At 47.1% G+C, this 20,775-nt stretch overlaps 1 protein-coding gene across 2 annotated transcripts in view; it reads right to left on the bottom strand.

Annotated features, from left to right (window-relative positions):
* MSANTD2 (Myb/SANT DNA binding domain containing 2) overlaps nt 1-19,924 on the bottom strand; it is a 29,567-nt gene extending 9,643 nt beyond the window's left edge. Inside the window, exons 1-3 of one of the 2 annotated variants that reach the window (XM_032201885.1) lie at nt 19,427-19,924; nt 5,749-6,007; nt 571-631 (exon numbers count right to left, since the gene is read on the bottom strand). In XM_032201885.1, coding sequence (XP_032057776.1) covers nt 571-631; nt 5,749-6,007; nt 19,427-19,924 — 818 coding nt within the window. The remainder of the gene's footprint in view (nt 1-570; nt 632-5,748; nt 6,008-19,426) is intronic. The other variant, XM_032201886.1, reaches the window with a different exon arrangement.
* Nucleotides 19,925-20,775: the final 851 nt, after the last annotated feature.

The following is a 20,775-nucleotide window of genomic DNA, read 5'->3' on the forward strand; positions in this document are numbered from 1 at the left end:
GGGATGGTGTCATGTCAGTCTCTTTCCTCCACCTATATTCTCCTTTTGATCCATTTTAAATATCTAGTCAGTGTGCACCATTGCACATGTAAACACCTAGGTATCCAAGTTATGATCCTGTAATTGGTTTAGTGGAAAAAAGTGTTACGACAAAGACTGCTCTATAAAAAAGTTTTTTCCCTTATGTCCAAAGGGGCAAAATTCAGGCAAGTTCAGGCAGATGGAAAAAACAGATCATAAATACATTGAAGAGTTTGGACTCATCTCATGATAACCACAGCCTGCCCACACATCCCTAACAGTTCTGTTGTGTATTTTATCCACTTTTTTAAGTCCTTGCATTCATGCAGTGAGTCTTATTTGCTGTATGATGAAGCCAAGAATGGACAAAGTTGTGAAGCTTTTCAGATGCTCTGAGGTAACTGGAATAATGCATAAAGCAGATTCAACTGTATGAATAGTCTTGCACAATGTATTTATAATTATAATCAGAAGTTTCAAATATCCTCCCTCCTGCAAAATATCCCCAGGGAAATACATTCCAGGGTAAAACATTCATAAATTACTTACTGAGTGTCTTCTGAAGATTCCTGTTTTATCTTTAATGTTCTTTTTGTGGTAGGCATTTCATCTGAAAGGTAGAATTCCAACACACAGTTATGTTTTAAATAATGTTCCTGGTGGTTTTTTTCTTCCTTTTTTTTTTTTTTTTTGTGTGTGTGTGTGTGTGTGTGTGTGTGTGTGTATGTCTGTGTGTGTGTTTTTTCAGGCTGAAATTAAAATCAAACTTACTTCCTAAGTCCACTAAATTCTGCCACATACACAAGACAGCTCCAGATCCTACATCCTTCTTACGAGAAAAAAAAATTCTTTCATATGACATGGTCAGTTACAAGATCTGAATCTCCCTCTGCAAGTGCAAAACCTTTCAAGGACAATAGCACAATTCCTGTTATTAAGTCACAAGTCAATTCAATTACAAACTACATTGTGGGGAAAAAAAAAGAAGAGAAACTATCCTGCTTTCAATAGCACATTTGAAGAGCAAGCACCAGAACAAATGCATCTGTATTCCATTTAGATTTTGTGTGCTAAATGCTTTTCTCATAAATTCTTTGAACATTAAGAATATTGTAAGCCTCAGTGCACCCAAATGCCTCTGTAATACAACTGAATGAAAATGGTGACAAACTAGAAGACCACAGTTTGAGTCACCAGAACAACTAGATGGAGTTAGCTGTCATTTACTTATGTTTTGAAACATCATCATCTCCCCACCATTTCTCTCTCCTAAGAGAAATTCTCTCACCATATTTCTGACTCCTAAACTCCTTAGGGAAGAACTCTAAGAGAACTAGAATATGCTTAATTTGCAAGTTGGCTGTTTTAATATCAAATTGCAATTTAATCCTCTCTCAAAGCATCTGCATCCACTGGTCCCCTGAACACAGATGTGTATAGGTATGTGACTGCAACTCCCATTCCTGTTCAGCCTACAAATCACGAGGAAAGGCACACCAACAGCTTTTTTCCAATTCATCTTCTAACTACTGCCTCACCTGAGTCTGCTGAATTTGATCAACTTCAAGTTTTTGACACGTAAATAAGACCTGTTTCTCTATGCTTACACAAGGGAAGAACATGTACGATAAGGTCCATAGCTCAAGAGATACAAGTATGCTTAAGGAAACCCACTTTTTCACTGCAGCTGGACAAAACTGCCCAGATTCATGTGCTTTCTTTTTTGATGAAGAATATGGTCATTGGCTCCATTTGACAACTTTAAATAAACCACAGGCAACAAGTAAATCTCCAAATCAATTAATGTACTGACTCTTACTCAGAGAAACTGACACCACTAATTCAAGCAGGAAAAGCATGTGAGCTTGCTTACTTTTTGAAGGCCACATCTGGATATAAGCAAATTTACATGTTTAAATCTAACATACCAGTTACGATAAATGGGACGAAGGAGAAACATTCTTATAGTCCTTGGCATCAACAACAACAGCTTGGATATTGTTGACCTGACCTTGTTCACCCCTCTGATTATTACCCATTAGCAATAATTCAGGCTGGCAGAAATGAAATTGCTGAGAGAAGCCTGAGGGCTATCAAAAGGGACTTCAGGGGATTGGGGTGGTTACCAGATGGAGTGGGTGTGGAGGTGGTGTTTCCTTCAATCCCTTCAGTGGTGGAGAGGGATACTGAGCAGACACGGAAGGCCCAGCTGATTAATACATGGCTGAAAGGCTGGTGCTGTCACAGCAATTTTTTTTTTTTTTTTTTTTTTTTTTTTTGATCGTGGGGAGGTTTACTCAGCACCTAGCCTCATGGCTCCAGATTGGTCCCACCTGTCCCAAAGGGGAAAACAGACTCTAGCCTGAGAACTGACAGGGCTCATCAAGAGGGCTTTAAACTAGGTGTAAAGGGGGACAGGGGGAACAGAGACACAGCAGAGATAAGCCTGGTGGAGCAGTCCCAGGGTTGAGGGTGAAGGCAACGGTGCAACACAAGTGCATCTACACCAATGACTGCAGCATGGGCAACAAACAGGAGGAGCTGGAAGCCATTATGCAGCAGGCAAACTATGACCTAGTCGCCACTACTGAAACGTGGTAGGACCACTCCTGTAACTGGAGTGCTGCAAAGGATGCCTACAAGCTCTTCAGAAGGGATAGGCAGCTAAGGAGGGGCAGTGGCGTAGCTCTCTGTATTAGAGACTTTTTCAATGCTGTTGACCTCAGGGTTGGGAACAAAAAGGTAGAGTCCTTGTGGAAAAGGATCAGGGGGTTGGCCAACAAGGTGGGCATCCTGGTGGGGGTCTGTTACAGACTGCCAAACCAGGATGAAGAGACACAGGAGGAGTTCTCCAAGCAGCTGGCAGAAGTCACTCAATCTCCAGCACTTGTCCTCATGGCCAACTTTAACTTCCCACACATATGTTGGAAAAACAATACAGTCCTGAGGAAGCAGTCTAGGAGGTTCCTGGAGTCAGGAAACTCTCTTCCATGCACTCAGCTGATTATTGTGCCTTCCAGAGAGGGTGCCCCGCTAGACCTGCTGTTCACAAACAGAGAAGGACTGGTGGGAGATGTGGTGGTAGGGAAGAAGTCTTGGGCAGAGTGACCATGACATGGTAGAGTTCAATATTATTGGAGAAGTCAGAAGGGGCATCAGTAAAACTGCTACCTTGGACTTCTGAAGGGCAGACTTTGACTTGTTTAGGACACTGGTAGGGAGGGTCCCTTGGGGGGCAGTCCCAAAGGGCAGAGGGGTCCAGAAAGGCTGGACACTCCTGAAGAAGGAAGTCTTCAAGGCGCTGGAGCAGGCTGTCCCATGTGCCGTAAGATGAGCCGGTGGGGAAGAAGACTGGTGTTCCAGTCTTCTGCTTGGTTCCACTTGGTGGAACCAAGGACTTTTGCTGTGTCTTCAGGAGAAAAAGAGAGTTTTTGCCTGGTGGAAGAAGGGGCAGGCAACTCAGGGAGAATACAAGGAAGCTGCCATGATATGAAAAGAAAGGATCAGGAAGGCCAAAGCCTAGCACAAGCTCAACCTGGCCACTAAGGTTAAGGATAACAAAAAATGTTTTTCTAAATAGATTAATGGCAAGAGGAGGGCCAAAGAGAATCTCCAGTCTTTACTGAATGCAGGGGGGAACATGACTGCTGAGGAGAAGGAAAAGAAGGAGGTTCTTAATGCCTTCTTTGCATCTGTCTTTACTAGCCAGACCACTGATCCTCAGAGTACTCGGCCTCCTGACCTGGAAGTCTGGGATGAGGAGCAGAAGAAATACCCAAAAGTTCAGGTGGAAACAGAGACCTGCTGCTCCACCTGGACTGTCACAAGTCCATGGCACCAGATGAGATCCACCTGAGGGTGCTGAGGGAGTTGTCAGATGTGATTGCGTTGCCACTTTCTATCATCTATCAGCAGTCATGGTCATCTGGAAAGGTCCTACATGTCTGAAGACTTGATAATTGGATGCCCATCTATACAAAGGGTCATAAGAAGGACCCAGGAAAAAACAGGCCTATCAATCTGACCTCGGTGCCTTTCTGGTGATGGAACAGGTCATCTTGAAGGCAATCATGCAATGTATGCAGCACCACTGGCGGATTAGGCCCAGTCAACATGGGTTCACAAAAGGCAAGTCCTGCCTGACCAACCTCATCTCCTATGACTGGTGACCTACCTGGTGGATGAGGGAAAGGCTGTGGATGTAGTCTACCTGGACTTCAGCAAGGCCTCTGACATGGTCTCCCACAGTATTCTCCTGGAGAGGCTGGCAGCCCATGGCTATGAATGGTACACTCTTCTGCTGGGTTAAAAACTGGCTGGACAGATGGGCCCAGAGAGTGGTGGTGAATGGAGTGAAATCCAGCTGGCAGTCAGTGGTGTTTCCCAGGGGTGGGTGTTACGGGCCCATCCTCTTTAATGTCTTTGATGACTTGGATGAGGGAACTGAGTGCACCCTCTGTAAGTTTGCAAACAACACCAAGTTGGGGGGAAGTGTCGACCTGCTGGAAGGTAGAAGGCCCTGCAGAGGGACCTGGACAGGATGGGTCGATGGGCAGAGGCCAAGGGATGAGGTTCAACATGGCCAAGTGCCGGGTCCTGCACTTTGGCCACAACAACCCCATGCAGCGCTACAGGCTGGGGGCAGAGTAACTCAAAAGCTGTGCAGAGGAAAAGGAGATGGGGACGTTGGTTGATGCTCACCTGAACATGAGTCAGCACTGTGCCCAGGTGGCCAAGAAGGCCAACGGCCTCCTGGCTTGTGTCAGGAACAGTGCAGCCAGCAGAATCGGGGAGGTGATCATCCCCCTGTACTCTGCTCTGGTGAGGCCACACCTTGAGTGCTGTGTTTAGCTTTGGGCCCCTCACTACAAGAAGGAAATTTAGTGCCTGGAACGCGTCCACAGCAGGGCTACAAAGCTGGTGAAGGACCTGGAACACAAGTCCCATGAGGAGCAACTGAGGGAGCTGGGGTTGTTTAGTCTGGAAAAGAGGAGGCTCAGGGGAGACCTTATCGCTCTCTACAACTACCTGAAAGGAAGCTGTGGGGAGCTGAGGGTTGTCCTCTTCTTGCAGATAACTAGTGACAGGACTAGAGGGAATGTCCTCGAGTTGCACCATGGGAGGTTCAGGTTGAAAATTACGAAACATTTCTTCTCAGAGAGTAGTCAGGCATTGGGACGGGTTGCCCAGGGAGGTGATGGCATCACTGTCCCTGGAGGTGTTCAAGGAAAGGTTGGAGCTGGTGCTTCGGGACATGGTTTAGTGGGTGACATTAGCAGTACAGTGATGGCTGGACTAGATGATCTTGGAGGTGTTTTTCAATCTTAATGGTTCTATGATGCTAAATCCTGCTCATACTTAAGCGAACAGCATTTGAACGGTAGCTGGCACTCAAGGGCCTCCAAAGCAGAATATTGCTGACAGGGAAAACATCTGGTAAAACCAAAGTAGTGGGTGGAAGGAAAGGAGAGACAGGGAATGCATTTTCTTTTCCAAGGTTTCTGGCCACATAACCCTTTTCTCCTGATCTGGATATTCCACCAGCCTTCAAGAACCACTGTTTGCTTTTGGTGATGAACAGGGAGACATTTCTCTCCCTTTTCTCTCCATAGAGATTAGCTGTTTAGCATCTGAGCACATTATGTCCCAAACATCAAAATCAGTACTGTATGAATGCAGAGCACAGGTAACATCAGAGGGTAGAGACGCACTAATGGGATTTCTTACCCAATTCCTGTTCACCAGTCTGGTAGCAATGAAGATCCTGACTGTGGTTTCCCCAGTCCTCCTGCGAATACTCTTCCATCGTGCTGCCATCTGACTCCAGCTCTTGGTACAAGCCACTGCTGTTAATGAGGACAGGCTGGCAGGGCTGCGAATCCCATCCTCCCTGTCCAAACACCTGCTCCAGCTGTTCAAATGTGTAGCTGCTTTTCCTCTTCCCAACACCATGCTCCTTCACACGGCTGTAACACCTGCGAAGGGTCTAAGACAGAAAACTGTGTGTTAATCACCCGGAGGCGATGCTTCAGAAGAGCACACATTCACTTGCAGACAGTTACACAACTGCTAGGCAGAGTTTAGGTTTTTACTTTTGCTGCTCAGTATTTGCCACACGCTCACAAGCTAAATGCAAGGCTGTCAAGTTAATCTACACCTGGCAGGAAGCATCGTTTTTATCCGAGGTTCCTGATGCAGTGTTTTAGCTTTAACATCTACAACACAGAACAAAGTTGCATAGCAGCTACAGGTTCATCAGATTTAACTTGGGCAACTTATTCTCCTCCCCACTTCAGAGTCCCCAGACCTGTTATGTAACATAGGGAAAAAAAAATAGATCCCCAGTCAGAGATACCAACCAGCCAAGAAAATGCACACCTATTACAAGGAGGAGAAAGCAGAGCTGGTGTCGTGGCCACAGCTTGGAGAAGGTGAAGCAGGGAGGAGAAGGAAAGGAAGGAAGAAAGAAAGAGTCCCCAGAAGCACAGACAGTCCAACCTTCCTTACTCTGGTAAGAAGGCATAAGGTACAAAATGTATGCCTAAGCTATTCAGCTAATAAAATATATATTACTTACATATTTTGCATTCCTTACTAACTCACTCTGTCTCTTGTGAAGCTGCTGAAATTTAAAAGAGGTCAAATCAATAATGCTCCAAATTCCCAGACTTCGACATCAATCATTAAGAAACAGTACTCAGGTGGCTCTGTCTAATAATCCATTACAACAAATTTCAGTGCAGAGGTCAAAACCTCCAATAAAGACAGATGCAAAAACCTGTTCGGGTTTTGGTGATCTCTGCAACATCCTGTACTGATGGCCAAGTTGGCAGCTATGCATAGCACAAAGCCATAACAAGCCTATGAATTCCATCCACATTTCCCCCCTAATTCAGAGCTACAGGCAAGCTATTTGGGGGAAAGTCTTTCTAAGCATCCCCCAATGTGTTTTTAATTCAACCACCACTCTGCTTTTAAAAGATAACATCCTGCTCCAGGTTTACTGTATCTGAGCAATTTGCCGTTTGGTAAATTTCTAGAAAGCGTTTTTTCCACATTATATTTCTTAGATTGTTCAGGTGCTAACTTAAATGGCAATCAGAGCCGCCTCTAGAGTTCAAAAGAGGCATTCATTTGGGAATAACTAGTCATGTCACCTTGTTTTCTGGAGGAGGACTACAGCTCTTAAATGACTAGTAAGTACACAGCATTGCATAAAATAGTTGGTTTTCCCCCAAAAGGAACCTTACATCTCCAGAAAGCTCCAACGTACCTAATGCTCCTCATATACTGGTTTAACAGCATCAGCAGGAGAGGAATATATTTCTAACCAGTTTCCTCGTGATATTCAGAGCCCTGGGGGGAGCAGCAAAGCTGCTAAGCAGCAAGTCAGTTTTACCCTGCTGTTTCAAAAACAAAACACAACAGAAAACCCACATAAGCACAAAGGCAGCAATAAGCACAAGAGTTATATTCCATGGTTTGGGAGGAGAACCTGAAAGCTTTCAACCTCACCCACTGTTGGGAGGCTTCAAAGCAGAGACCCCTTCTTCCACCACGGCAGAGGCAGTTTCAGACCACTGCAGTTCAGGTCACAAGAGATACAGCCCAAGTGACGTCTAAGCATGATTTTCTAGCAGCCACTTTGGAAGAGTGATTGGGGCAGCCAAACATGTCAGCATTTTGAGGTTTGGTGACCAGATTTTGCCTTTGCTACGTCTCAGGATAAGCAGGTAGATCCTCTTTGGATGGACACCACCAAATTTTAAGATTCCGTCACCTCTGCTGCAAATAGGGTAGAAAACAACCATCTACGTAATCCTGACACCAAGAACCCATCCAAGAAAAACATCAACTGTCACTGGGGACAACTTCCATTCCCAGTGGCTGGGCGTACAGATAAGCTTGGTTGTTAAAAGTTGGCACCAAGAACCCCTCGGGAACACTGAGGCAGTTTTAAATGATCAGGTTTGACCTGTGCTTCCCCTTCAGAGAAGCGCACTCAAGAATATATTGCCCACCTCTTAATCTAACTTCTGTCCACTCAGTTCAAATCTCAGAGCACTACAGGCAAACTCACATATCAGGCCCAACTCTCTTTTTAAAATCCATACAAGACAGATTTGGGAAATATGCTTCCCAATTTCTAATTCCTACATCTGCCCCAACTCATGCACCGGGGCTAACTACAGTTAGAGTTTCTAGCTGATTTTGTTAGCAGTCAAGCAAAACAAACAATCTTTAGCACAAAAAGCCTGTATTCTTGGACAAGCTCTTTTGGAAAGGCTCAACATCTGCAGTCGCTTGCTCTATTTTAAGTGTGTTTCAAACAACACTCCCTACCAATTGAGTTATCGAGTATCTCACACTGAGCTGCAGCCTGCAAATAGCTATTCCATTCAGGTTATGAACAGGTTTATTTTGTCATGAATAAGTGAACTGAGCATCAACAGAGACCAGTATAAAAACTAAAGGGAGTGATGGAAAGGGCGGGGGCAAAAATAAGCAAGCAATATTCTTGGTCAAGAGTACTTCTGAGGTTACTGCCCAGATGACTCTGGACAAGGCTGAGTGATCCACCTGCTGGATCCACCTCCACTTTTGCTGATATGTTATCCAAAGTTTGAGCATTCAAGCACTTCCCTCCAGCCTTCAAAAGCAGGAGAAAACCTGCAGCCAAGCAGCTGCTGGCTCCTTGGCCCAGTGTCCTGGAGACTGGAGTTTCCCAGTAACTCTTCCTTCTTGGAGGTGCTCTCCAGTGTCTCCAACAGACAGGCCCTATTACCTAAGTGATGTAAACTCCGCACAACACGATCCAGCTCTGTTTCACAGATGCCCGCAGGCTTCTGCTTAGCAGGGATGAAGTGGACCAGACCAATGGCTTTCCCTCTGCAGCTCCTGCAACAATTTTCTCCGCTTGTTCTCTCATGAGACCTAAAGAATTGCTCAGACTTCAGCATAAGCTCCCTGGACATTTTACAGCACTCCATGGCTTGGACACCCTTTTGCCCCAGCTGGGTATTTTCCTCACTAAGATGTAAGATCTAGTTTTTCCTAACACACCTCCTGGAGTACAGCTCAAATCTTGCCAGGTGGTTCCTAAAGCAGATATACACATTAACACAGACAGAAAAACAGCACATTTAGGGCCAGTTTGTTTTCAGTTCCTTGATTACTAGTGATTGCGTGGACTGGAAAACAGAGCCTTTTGCTTACTGTTCTGCAACACAAGGATAGATTACCCCCACTTAAATTATAGTTTAAACAATACATTGAAATCTAAAGGAGAAGAGAATTAAGAGGCTCAGTGTGGAGGCTTGCCACCTTCTGATTTTAGCACTACTTGTAGCTTAGGAGCCCTTACCTCCTCTATGAGGAGCAAAACCACCTGACAAGTGATTACTCTGCAGGAACTGCAGCACAAAGTTTAGAAACGCTGCTCAGAAACACCCTACTAAGAGGTGTGGAGGGAAGCTGTAGATGCAGTCCTTCTCCCAGCAAAAAGATGAGGACAAGCTGTGCCACAGCAAGCTTTTCATGTGCAACCCCAGAGAGATGGTCCAAGACAAGAAGCTTCAGATCTCTGCTCTGAGATCCACCCTTACTCAGGCGGACGTTATGGGCTCTACCGAGCAGCTAAGTGGTCTATGTACGTGTCTGTATTCAATGGCCATATTTACTTATTGGCATCTATTAAATGATAGCTGCTGGCCTAGCCCAGTCCCGGTGGCCCAGAGTAGCACTTAGTGCTATTCAGGATCAACGACATGCTTTCACTTAATGGAAGAGAGGAGTCCTTGCTGAATTAAGAAAGGCAGTATCAAACAGCTGCATGTGGTGCCTCATCATGCCAGGATACTCGCAAGTAACAAAACCATACGGGGATGAAAGAAATGGTTCTTCAAGTTTGGGGAGGTTGCACTGCACGTGGGGATGACTGGCAGAGTGAAAGCTCTTGAACCCTTCATTTCCATGCTGGCAAATTGGATCACAAGGAAACAAACAACTACAGATGGCCGATACCTCTGCTCAACATGCTAGATCATGAACTGCCTTTGTTAAAAGATGTGAAAGGCAGGAGAACAGATGCAAATGGGAATATCACCATAAGAAGCCCTATTTCTGTTGTTTAGGTGTTGTTTCTATCTAGAAAAAAAGAAGAAAGCACAGCTTGAACTCAAGAAAACTGTATACCACAGCAGAAAGGCAGCTGAAGACTTCAATGCATCTCAAGCAGTGCCTGAGACACTGAGTCATAGCAATGCTGTACAAAGCACACAAGCAGCCTCACAGAAACCCACCCTTAAAACTTTGCAGTAGCTGCTGCAGACCTGTCTGAAGACACTCCAGCCCTGCAGGTGGCTGCACATCTGCCAGATCACAGCACTCAGGGATACGCTGGCAGTCAAAATAAATCATACTTTACACCAAAGAACGAAGCCTCAATTGTATCCTGATGTGCCCCAATGCCCAGAGACTTCCTGACGGATTTGGCTCCTGCCCAAGGGTGTCCAGAACAAAACAACGAAAGTGACATGAATGTACTGAGGGGAAAAGGCTGGTCTGGGGAATACAGACAAGTTGCTCATCCAATTGAGAAAGGAACCAGAAATTGCTTTGGACAATGACTTGAAGAAGCAAAGTCACACTACAAGACGCAGATGAGATTTTCAGTCAGTACAGGTAAGCCACATGTTTTTAAGGTGGATTAGTTAGCAAGAGTTAGAACCTAACAAAAAATCACAGTGTATTTTTCATCACTGCCAATTTCTAAATCACAATTAAACATAGTTAAAATAAGCCTGAACAAGAATGACCTGTAGAGGTCAGTCTAGATGATTATCAAGGTCTTCATACACCCCTTCGCTGAGCGCACATGGCTCCCATTAGCTCTCTGAACTGCCACAGCAGACATCAAACTATGTTGTCCATTTTGCTTACCAAGACAGTAGAGTTTGGAAACAGCAGCCCCACAAGCTTCAAGATGCAAGCCTTGTCGTGCTGGCAGGATTTCATGGAGTGCACAAACAGGCATGGCAGGACTTTGCCAGAAACCAAGAGGGAAAGAAGCCAGGTAAAAACAAGCTGTGGCCTGGCTGGGCAAGGAAAACAGTGCAGAAATGGCAAATTTCCCTGCAGTGGCAGTGGGCTGCACCTTGTGGCTCAAAATAGCCACCTGCAAAGATCCTCCACTGGCTGCTGATATTAGAGCTGAGAATAAAATTATTCATACACTTCTCATGGATTTGATGTTGATCAGGCTAGACACCCAGAGAGAAAAAAAATTCTCCATTACCACCTGCAGAAAGACAGACAGTGGGGAACTTCCCTCTCCGGATGGACTCAGCTCCTGGTCTAAGATAGCTCTGGAGGAAAACTACCTAGTTAGCGCTCATTACCTTGAGAAGGCAGATCAGCAAAACCCTCTCTGCCTTGCCAATCTACAACAGCAACGACTTCCAGCTCTGTAAAGATTTTTGGTGGGATGGATATGTCACAGAGATGGAACTCAGCTTACAGAGGTGCATGGATAAGGTTCAACCCAGTCCTGGCATGAACTGCACCTGGCACCAACTGCTCAGTAGCCAGAGGACTGGGACAACATCTCATCACCAAGCCTTTACTGATGGATCTCGTAATCATGCAACAGCAGCATGTCCAACAAATATCAGGGGAATGAGGTGCCACAGAAACATTGCAAATGCATGTGAAAGAACACCTGGAGGGACACAGACTTGTGCTATCAGCTGGCCAAGGCTTTCCCCCCATAGTTAGACTAAGACTAAAGAATGGTTGCGGGTTTTGCCCTTGCATAACACAGGACGAATTCCACTTCCAAAGCGCATATGGGACTGCAGACACTTTCACTGCAATTCAACCAATACTAAGGGCTTACTTTATTCCCACTAAGACCTAATAGCAAAGCTTTTAAGGGCTGTGACACCTAATAATAGTCTTGCATGCCTGTTTGCTCAATAAAGGTATTCTTTCCTACACTACCCAAAACCAGTTTAAAACCCATTGCTACCTACTCCAAAGCAATGAAGACTATGATTGTACAGGTCATCTTTCTCTAGAAACAGAATCATTCCTAAAAAAAAAAAAAATCATACTATGAAGTTTCATACTAACACTGCGAATGTGACAAATATTTCTATGACACCTATCAAGTCTGCCCTGAAAGAAAAGTGCAACAGTCTGGACCAAAGAGATCTAACAGGTTAAGTAACTATTGGCAAGCCAAGAGAGACTGCACAGGTCTATCCCTGTTGGTTCTAGGTCCCATATGAACTGGCAGAACGATGCCACTGCCCCTCCAGAAGACAAAGAGCAGCACAAATTCTCCTGCAGGTGGTATGGAAAACACTCCACTCCAAAACAAGCTCCATATGGGTGGCAGAAAGCATCAACATGGGTGGCACCCCACAGCACACAACTTGCATAGTTCTAAAAGTTGAAAGCTTTACACACAACCTTAGAAGGATGCAAGTGCCAGTCCTGAGGCTGGGGTCCCCAGAGAAAGGTCCCTGCCTGGCAAGTCCAACCTCAGCCTTTGTGCTGTAGCTGCATTGAAAAATCATTATCAATGGAGAGCAATGTCTACATCCAGAGCAGCAGGAAAAACTGGAAGTGAAATACTAGAGGTTGCTTTAACTCCAGTTTTCACCAGAAATAATGGTCAAAATAAGGGCTGGTGACTGGTGAGACCACAGAGGTCCAGAGAGTATCATCTCCTTAGCTCCTAGATTTACACATTTAACAGGATGCTTAACTGGAACAGTGGTGAAAGTGAACTGGTACCCACACAGGCACTTGAAGCTCTGTGCTTTCATGCCAGCTTCATTCTGTTGAGCATTTCAGGTGCATCCAGTTGCTTCTAAGATAAATATAATCCATGATCAACCATGTAACAACTCCTGCATCACTGCCACTGGGACTCTTTTCTGACAAAGAAGTTTCTGCCGACGCGATGTCCAAAATCTCAGCCAACCTGTGTGTGTTGGCTAAGGACAAGCAACAAATCAGCAGGATTTTAACACCTTTCCAAGTCTTCAGTGGTTCTCCTCCTAAGGGGGACAAGACACATGCTCTCACCCTAAGATGTAACGTTCATAAACATGACTTGCTGCCCGCGCAAAGACATGTGTGAGCTGCTTTTAGCCCTGTAACTTGCAGTAGAAGCAGCAAACTAACTTTGCTTGTCTGGGTGTGTAACCTTAGTGCACATCTGCATCATAGAACCACTACAAAAGTGCAGCTGGCAGAGCTGCCTTCCAGAAAAAAGGCAATCTGGCCTGCGGTGCTAACCTACCTCCCTGAATGGCTTGAGACAGCATTCTGGCAACAGGTCTCCTTCCATGGCTAACTTCTGCCAGCTCTGTTACAGCAACTGGATTTTCTTCCTCCATGCTTTTTGCTCTTCCATCTCTGCCAGCCAAGTTGTGAGATGTGAACCAAGCTGTAAAGGTAATACACCACCTACAAGACTTTGGGGAAAAATAAAATTTAACCAGTTTGTCCCTCTGCAATGAGTTCCTGGTCTCAACTATGTGTGTCAGCAGGATAATTAGGTACTTCATTCCCAAAAAGACAGCAGAAGTTACTGGACAGTAAAGATACTTGTCCGGCACATGCAAAGCAAGACAGATGGAGAAGAGCACAACACCACTCTGCAAATACACTACAGCAAGTAGCCCAGCCAAACTAGACAGATACAGCTGCTACGCAAGAGGGTTCACTCCACATGATGCTGACATCTTCCAGAGATGCTTCTCTACTGCAGTACCATAATACATCCGAGAAGGAGTAAAGCAAATAAATCTGTTCTTTGTCACTGAAGAGTGTATTTTTTTTTTCCAGCTTATAAATGTCAACAGAAAGTTGCTCCCACCTACTGGGGTCTGTAAGATTCTCCAGCAAGAAGTGAGTTCTTGGAGAGGATTCAGAACAGGAACTGCAAGAAATGACCTAGCCTGGAAAACTAAAGGCGTCTGAATCTAAGCCAAAGAAAGATCAAGAGGTGACTTGAACACTGCCTGTGCACATCTCAGTGAGTAGAACCACAAGGACAAGGATCTCAGCCTGAGATAACAGGAGAGAAGGTAACAAACAAAAGACAAAGGTAAAACATGTAAATTAATAGAAGGCAAAGCTGTTCTGAAGGTAATTGTTTGGATGGGTTGCTACTAAAGGTACTGATACTCCATCCTTTGAAATCTTCAAACTAAGAGACAGCCACTGCTTTAGGTTATTGAGCCCAATGATGAAATTTAATCTCCTGCATCATGCAGAAGGTCAAACTAGATTACTACAGGAGTCTCTTCTGAGACAGTCTGGTTAGCACAGCATTTCCTTCCTTAAAAACAACTTCATGCTACAAAGATTTTAAAATAGATTGTTTACATTGTAAAGCAGCAAAAAACACAGCCACATTAAAGTAAGCCCCTGTCATCATCGTTTTACTTATAAAGCAAGAGAACGTGAACAGCTGATATTCAAGCATAATTTTTCACTCCATTGTGTTTCATGTGGGTTAGTGGCATTCACTTCCCCCCTCTGTGCCTACATTCTCCATGTGAAAGCATGGGACAAGTGTCTTCAAGGTGTTTTGTTTTTTTTTTCTTTGCAAAACAAATCATGTATTTGCGGACAACCACAACCCAACAGAATCTCCAGTAACCTGTCCAGGGTGACAGGCAGGTCACTGTGCATGTGAAGTCAAACATGAGGGCAGCAAGTTTGCAATCGGCAGCAGAACTTGTGAGTTGTCCCAGCTGAGAGTTAGATACTAGGTCTGTTCTTTGAATGAACAACTTGGCACCCACTTCTGGGAGAGGCAAACAAATTTCAGCATCTCAGCGACTAAATAAAAGCAGAACCCATGCTTTCCCAATTTTACATGGGAACTGAAGAAACGACAAATTAAGAATGACCCTGAATTCATTTTAACAGTCTCCCAACTGCTGAACTGCAACTTTTAAGGAGCGATTTCTTTGCTCGAGAGAGGGTTGCTAGCTGCAATTGCAGCCAGTGAACTTCTAGTACTGAAATACTCACAGCCCAGCTAAACGAAGCACTGTCAGGACAGCAAGTCTTTGATTTCACCTTTGATAAAGGAAGATGCACACAGCAGAAACAAATTATTTTTCTGCAGATTTAAAAATGCACAAGCTCCAGTACTGAAAAACAGCTGCAGGAACACTGAACAATCCTTTAAAAAAAATGAAATAATTTCCTGAAAATTGTCCTTGACTTGCATGGCTCATGCTATGCCACACTGGTCAGTGGCAACCATAAAGCCTGAGCTCATCTGCACTTCCCTAGAGCATCCACCTCTGCCAGACATCGCAGCCATATGCAGAGGTTGGAAGAGGATGAAACGGCGATGTTCATGTGCATTATGTGACTGAAAGCGATGATAGAACATACATATTGGATATATCAGCTTTTTTGGCCGTCATATGGAAACTTCAGAGCACTAAGTGAAAGCTCATTTTTCTGCAGTTGACAGCCTCTGCCCTTTGCAACCCCAGTCAGTAGCTAACCGTCTACCCTCTGGCTGAAGTAACAGCACTGCTAGGTGAAGGGCACAAAACAGAAGTTACTGCATATAAATCCGGAAAGGGTTTTGTAAAATATCCCATTCCTTTGCTTTTAAAAAATAGTTATAAGGTCAAACTGAAGAGCTGAAGGTGCTCCACACCGCTGCATAGAGGGACCAGTTTCAGGACACACAGACGCTGAGCCAGGCTAATTCCCTCATTATCATTTCTGAGTAAAAACATACTTCGCAAAGAGGAGCAGGGCTGGAGGAAAAGCACATGTGTTTTAGTAAACAATTCTTTAACAAGAGCTGTGAGACCACAGTCGTAGGAACAGTCGGAGCATATTACCAAACAAGTCATGATTAAGGATACAGCTTGGCATGCCAGGATGAGGAAACTATGGAGCACAACACAGCTTCTGGGAACCCAACCGGCAGAAATCAAGATGCTTCAGTTCTTCTGCAGTTCCTGATCGCTGAGCTAACTTGTCCACACACATCAGAGCAATGAAGTCAGGCTCAAGGTCTCTTTCTGCAGAAATAAACTAGGAATAGTTGTTGGAACCGTTACGTGTGAATCCCCAAATCTGAAACAGACACTCAGGAGTGGCCAAACTGAACAGCAGTCTCATTTCCAGACTGCAGACCAGCACTGCTTATGTGCAGAAAACCACATGCAGATGTTAAGAAACAGAGAAGATCTGAACTGGGACCTTACTTTACATCCTGTTTGAATTAGAAGATAACGCATATATGTGATACAACTGGAGAACTGGAAAACTTTGTTCTTCAGAGAGGTGACTTTTTCCTTTCCACTCATTTCTAACTCACTTTTCAAGATTTGGCAGAGCCCAGAAATTAGGTGTCCTGAAGAAAGCCAATAGAGAGTTCTTATCTAAAATGTATTTATAAGGTAAGTCAGGTCCAAAACATTTTAAGCATGATTTACACTTATGATCAATCAGCAAATACTTACAGTACTCTCCCTTGAGGGACATTAAGTCAAAGTATCTTATAAAGTCATGGAAATATAGAACATTATGACTACAAGTAGGCAAGTGGAATGATGCAACTAAGCATTCATTCATCACCACCACCCTTGGCTCTGCTTTTAGCTCTGACGACCGACAGCATAAGACTATGAAGTACCTGTGACCTGCCCTTGTTCCCGCAGCAAGTCCAAGTCTTCACGCTCCATCTTAAGAGCACCTTCAAACATCAACCACTCTGCATCCAGAAGTGATTTTCACCCTCGGTTGAGCATGAAAGAGCCAAGCAGCCAATTCTGCCTGGAATTCTACAAAAAAACAGGATTTTAGGATTGGCAGCAGCTACTGCAACTACTTCAATAATTCCCGTAACAATGTCAACTCTTGGCTCTCTCAAAAACCTCAGCTTTCAAAGAGTGCTCATTTTACAGCAATTCTTGAAAAACCTACTGCAAGCCCGAAGGCTTTGTTAAAGCTCCACCATCACAATGTTTTTGCATCTCCAAGACCACAGCGGTAAAGACCCTCACACCAGCATGGATCCAGGATATACAAAAACTCGGGCACCAGCAGGACCTCACCACTGGGCACAGGGTAAGACATTAGCCCTGCTCCAGGACGTGCACAGGATGATGAAAGCCTGCAATGAGGAGCCTTCCTTGCTGACATCAAACTGCTGCTGTTCACCTGGCCGTGCTGGCAGAAAGCCCATGACCGAATAGTCTAGGACAGCATGTCAATGGAAAACAGACAGCCCCTTTATGTTGAGCCTTTTAACCAGATGCTGTGGGGTATGTTATTTCAGACTCCATGAGGACGCACGGTGCATTGATCTAGAAGAATCTGTAGACAAATGCCTGACAGATCTTTCAAGAGGTGCTCTTGAAGCTACGACAACATGAAAAGTAAAAGCCTCGTAGTCTTTCATTCCCTCTAAACTCTTTGATACATACATATGAAAACACAACTTATGGTTTCTTTGCAACTTAAGCATTTCATTGACAACAAATCTGTTGAAGCACTTCTCAATGGGGGAGAAGTCTCTCCTGCAGTAAAGTAGACAACTGCTGGGAAGAGGGGATCTTTCACCAGCCACAGCCCTTGACCAGCATCCTCCCAAAGCATTGTATGACCAGGATGGCCAGCTCTGGGCTGCTCTGGTAGCAAGGCTTCTCCTTGCTTCTCTCTCGCTTTGCATCCCATGAGGCAACTGCTTGCAGAACCTACAGTCAGAATTACGGTAGCAGTCCTCAACAACCTCTGCAGGAGCTGCTGCAACAACTAAAAATCATCAGAGCCTTCGCGGTGAGGAAAACTACCTGAAGTAGTTTTTCCATCATGCATTGGACTCTAGCAAAACCCAAAGTGTCCCAGTTTTGTGGAAGAAACAATTTATGTTGGAAGTTGCTCAGAAAACAAGGGACTTTGAGAAGTTTTGCAGTGGATGAAGTATCTGCTTAAAAGCAACATTTCTCTCAAAAGCATTTTGATGCGTTTGGGGAATTAAGCCCTAAACAGCAAATGCATGGAGACAAAAAGATGACACGCGAAAATATATTTAGTAACCGTTACATCCTTAGGAAGGGGCTTTGCTTCATTTCAATCATCTTTCCAAAGATGCATGCTGATCTAATTATCAGGTAGATGTTGAAGGCAAGTCCCCTTCTTGCTTATTCCTGAGCATCTCTCAGGATGCTCAGCAGCACGTGTAATTGCCTACAACACATAACTGCCACTGGTCTTCTTTATCAGTACTGCAGAATTACAGAGTCCCTTACTCCACATACTTTGCAAATCAAAGACCTGGGTACATGTGCCTGGACAGTTCCAGACAGGATGGGCCAGCACAGCTGTGTTTAGTGGCTAAAACAAGGCACAGAGGAGCAAACGTCCTTGCTGATCCCCAGCAGTAACAAGAGATAACAAGATGTTATTTTTTAATCAATCAACATTTCAAGTGACTGCACAGAAGACCCAATGGGTTATAAGAGGGTAAAACAAAAGCCTTGAGGGAACTCAGAGCATTTAATTTGCTGAGTTTCATTCACACTTATGAACTGAAACCTCTAGCGCTTCTTATGGACTGCGGGCACTGCTGGGGCACCACTGCCTGCCCATTGCACGACCCGTTGCCGTCCCTTCCACCCCACCATGTGGTCCTCAACGCAGCTCCAGTCCTCATGGCACACTGAGTATCTACTCCCAAATGGAACCCAACCTCTTCCTTTTCGCTAGGGAATGATGCGATTGGAAACTCAACCCTCTAAAACCTACCACCAAAGGAAACACAGCTGTAACACAGCTTAATTGTCAGAGAAGCTTTCTGAGATTGCAGCATGCTCTGCGTGGTCATAACCCAGAGAGAGCTTCTCATCTGTGAAATGAACCCCAAACCACGGAAGGACTGCACACTCAACACAGCCAACCTGAACCCACACCGTTCCTCAGCACTGCAGAAGCTCCCTTTCCCACAGGGCTGCCAACACCACCCCACTGCTGGCCAAGGGCCGCTGGAGGACGCATCAGGGGACTAATCCAACCCACCCAGGGCCGTGGGGCTCTGCAGAAGGACCTAGGGCTGCCTGGCACACCCACGGGAAGGTGCCGCGGGGCCTCCCGCGGCCGACCCCTAAAGAGGCTGCTGCTACCTGCCCACTCGAGGGGAACCTAAGGGCCGAACCCCGAGGGCACAGCAGCGCCCGCAGCCCTGCAACGCTGCCGGGGGGCTCCACGCAAGGAGAAGCGAACAGCCGGGGGGACTCGCACGACCCCGAGTCCCCGGGACAGGAGATACCGTCGCCCTCCTGCGGCCTCCCCCCCCCGCCCCCCGGGCCCGCCGCCCCCCCCGGTGCCCGGGAGCGGCCGGGGGTACCTTGATGCGCTCCCGGCACTGCGAGGGGGTGCGCTCGTAGCCCAGCTCGGCCAGCGCGCGGGAGACGCGCTCGTACATGGCGGGCCCGGGGGCCTTGCTGCCGAACACGGTGCCGGCGCCCTCCAGCTGCTGGTAGCGCGCCTCCACCAGCCGCTCGTTGCCCCACACGGCGATGAGCGCGTTGGTCTCCGCCGGCGTCCAGGACATGCCGCGGCAAGCGGCGGCGGCGGCGGCCGCGGCGGCGCCGCCCGGCGAGAAGGAGACGGAGGGCGAGGCCCCGCCGCGGCCCCCCGCGCCGCCGCCGCCCCCCAGCCCGGCCCCGCCGGCCGCCGGCCCCGGGCCGAGCGGGGAGGCGCCACTGGGGGTGGACGGGTCGGAGAGGCTGGGGTTGCCGTCGCTCAGCGCGCCCGGCGAGCCCGGCGACAGCACCTCCATCTTGGGGATCTTCAGCGGCGGCTCGGCGGCGGGGAGCTGCGAGGAACCGCAGGACGCCGCCATATTGGAGCTGCCGGACCGAGCGGGCGGAAGTGACGCGCGGGCTCCCCTCGGGAGGGCCTTCCGGCGGCCCCGAGTCGAGAGGACCGCGGAGGGGGCGTGGCGGAGAGGGGGGCGTGGCTAGAAGACGGGGCGTGGCCGCGGCTGGCGGGGGCGGGGCTTCGCTGGATGCGAGGCGTGGTCCTGCGAGGAGGGGGCGTGGTTAAGCGGACAGGGCGGGGCTTTTGTCAGCGGGGGCGACTCCTAACCGGGCGGGGCGTGTCTCTAGGGGGCGGGGCTTGCCTCGAGGGGCGGGGCCTGTCTCGCGCGCTGCCCCGGGGTGCCGCCGCGCAGAAGGCGCCGCGTGTGCCCCGCAGCCGCCCCCCCGCCGAGCCCCCAATTAAAGCGGCTGCGGGCAGAGGGGCCCTTCCCGGCCTTGATTGATGAGCTCGGGGGGCGCTAACGAAGGGCAGCAGGGGCCGGCTCCGCGCCTCGCCCTTCTCCTGGGACCCTCCCCGAGCCCCCTTTTGGGGTCCCTACGGGTTGGCGCTGCCTGGCTCCATCCTCGGCGTCCCCCCCCCATCGCGCAGCCCGTTAAACAAAATGCTTTAATTAGCGTCGTGTTGGTTAAACAAACCCGTGTTTGGCAAAAGGCAGCTCTTCAGGCAGGACTGGGGGGGGAGGGGGGGCGGTGGCCCCCCCCCGGCTGCTGCAGCACATCTGGCAGGGAGCGGCCCGGGAGCAATCAGAGCCGTAATTATCCAATTCTAATTACAGGGATTACCGCGGTTGTGGCATTACAAATTTCATGAGCTGCAGGCGCTGGAATACATTAAACGCCTCCACTCCAGCGAGGGGATGCTGTCAGGGCACAG

This window comes from Aythya fuligula, chromosome 22 (genome assembly GCF_009819795.1).
Source record: "Aythya fuligula isolate bAytFul2 chromosome 22, bAytFul2.pri, whole genome shotgun sequence".
NCBI lineage: Eukaryota > Metazoa > Chordata > Aves > Anseriformes > Anatidae > Aythya > Aythya fuligula.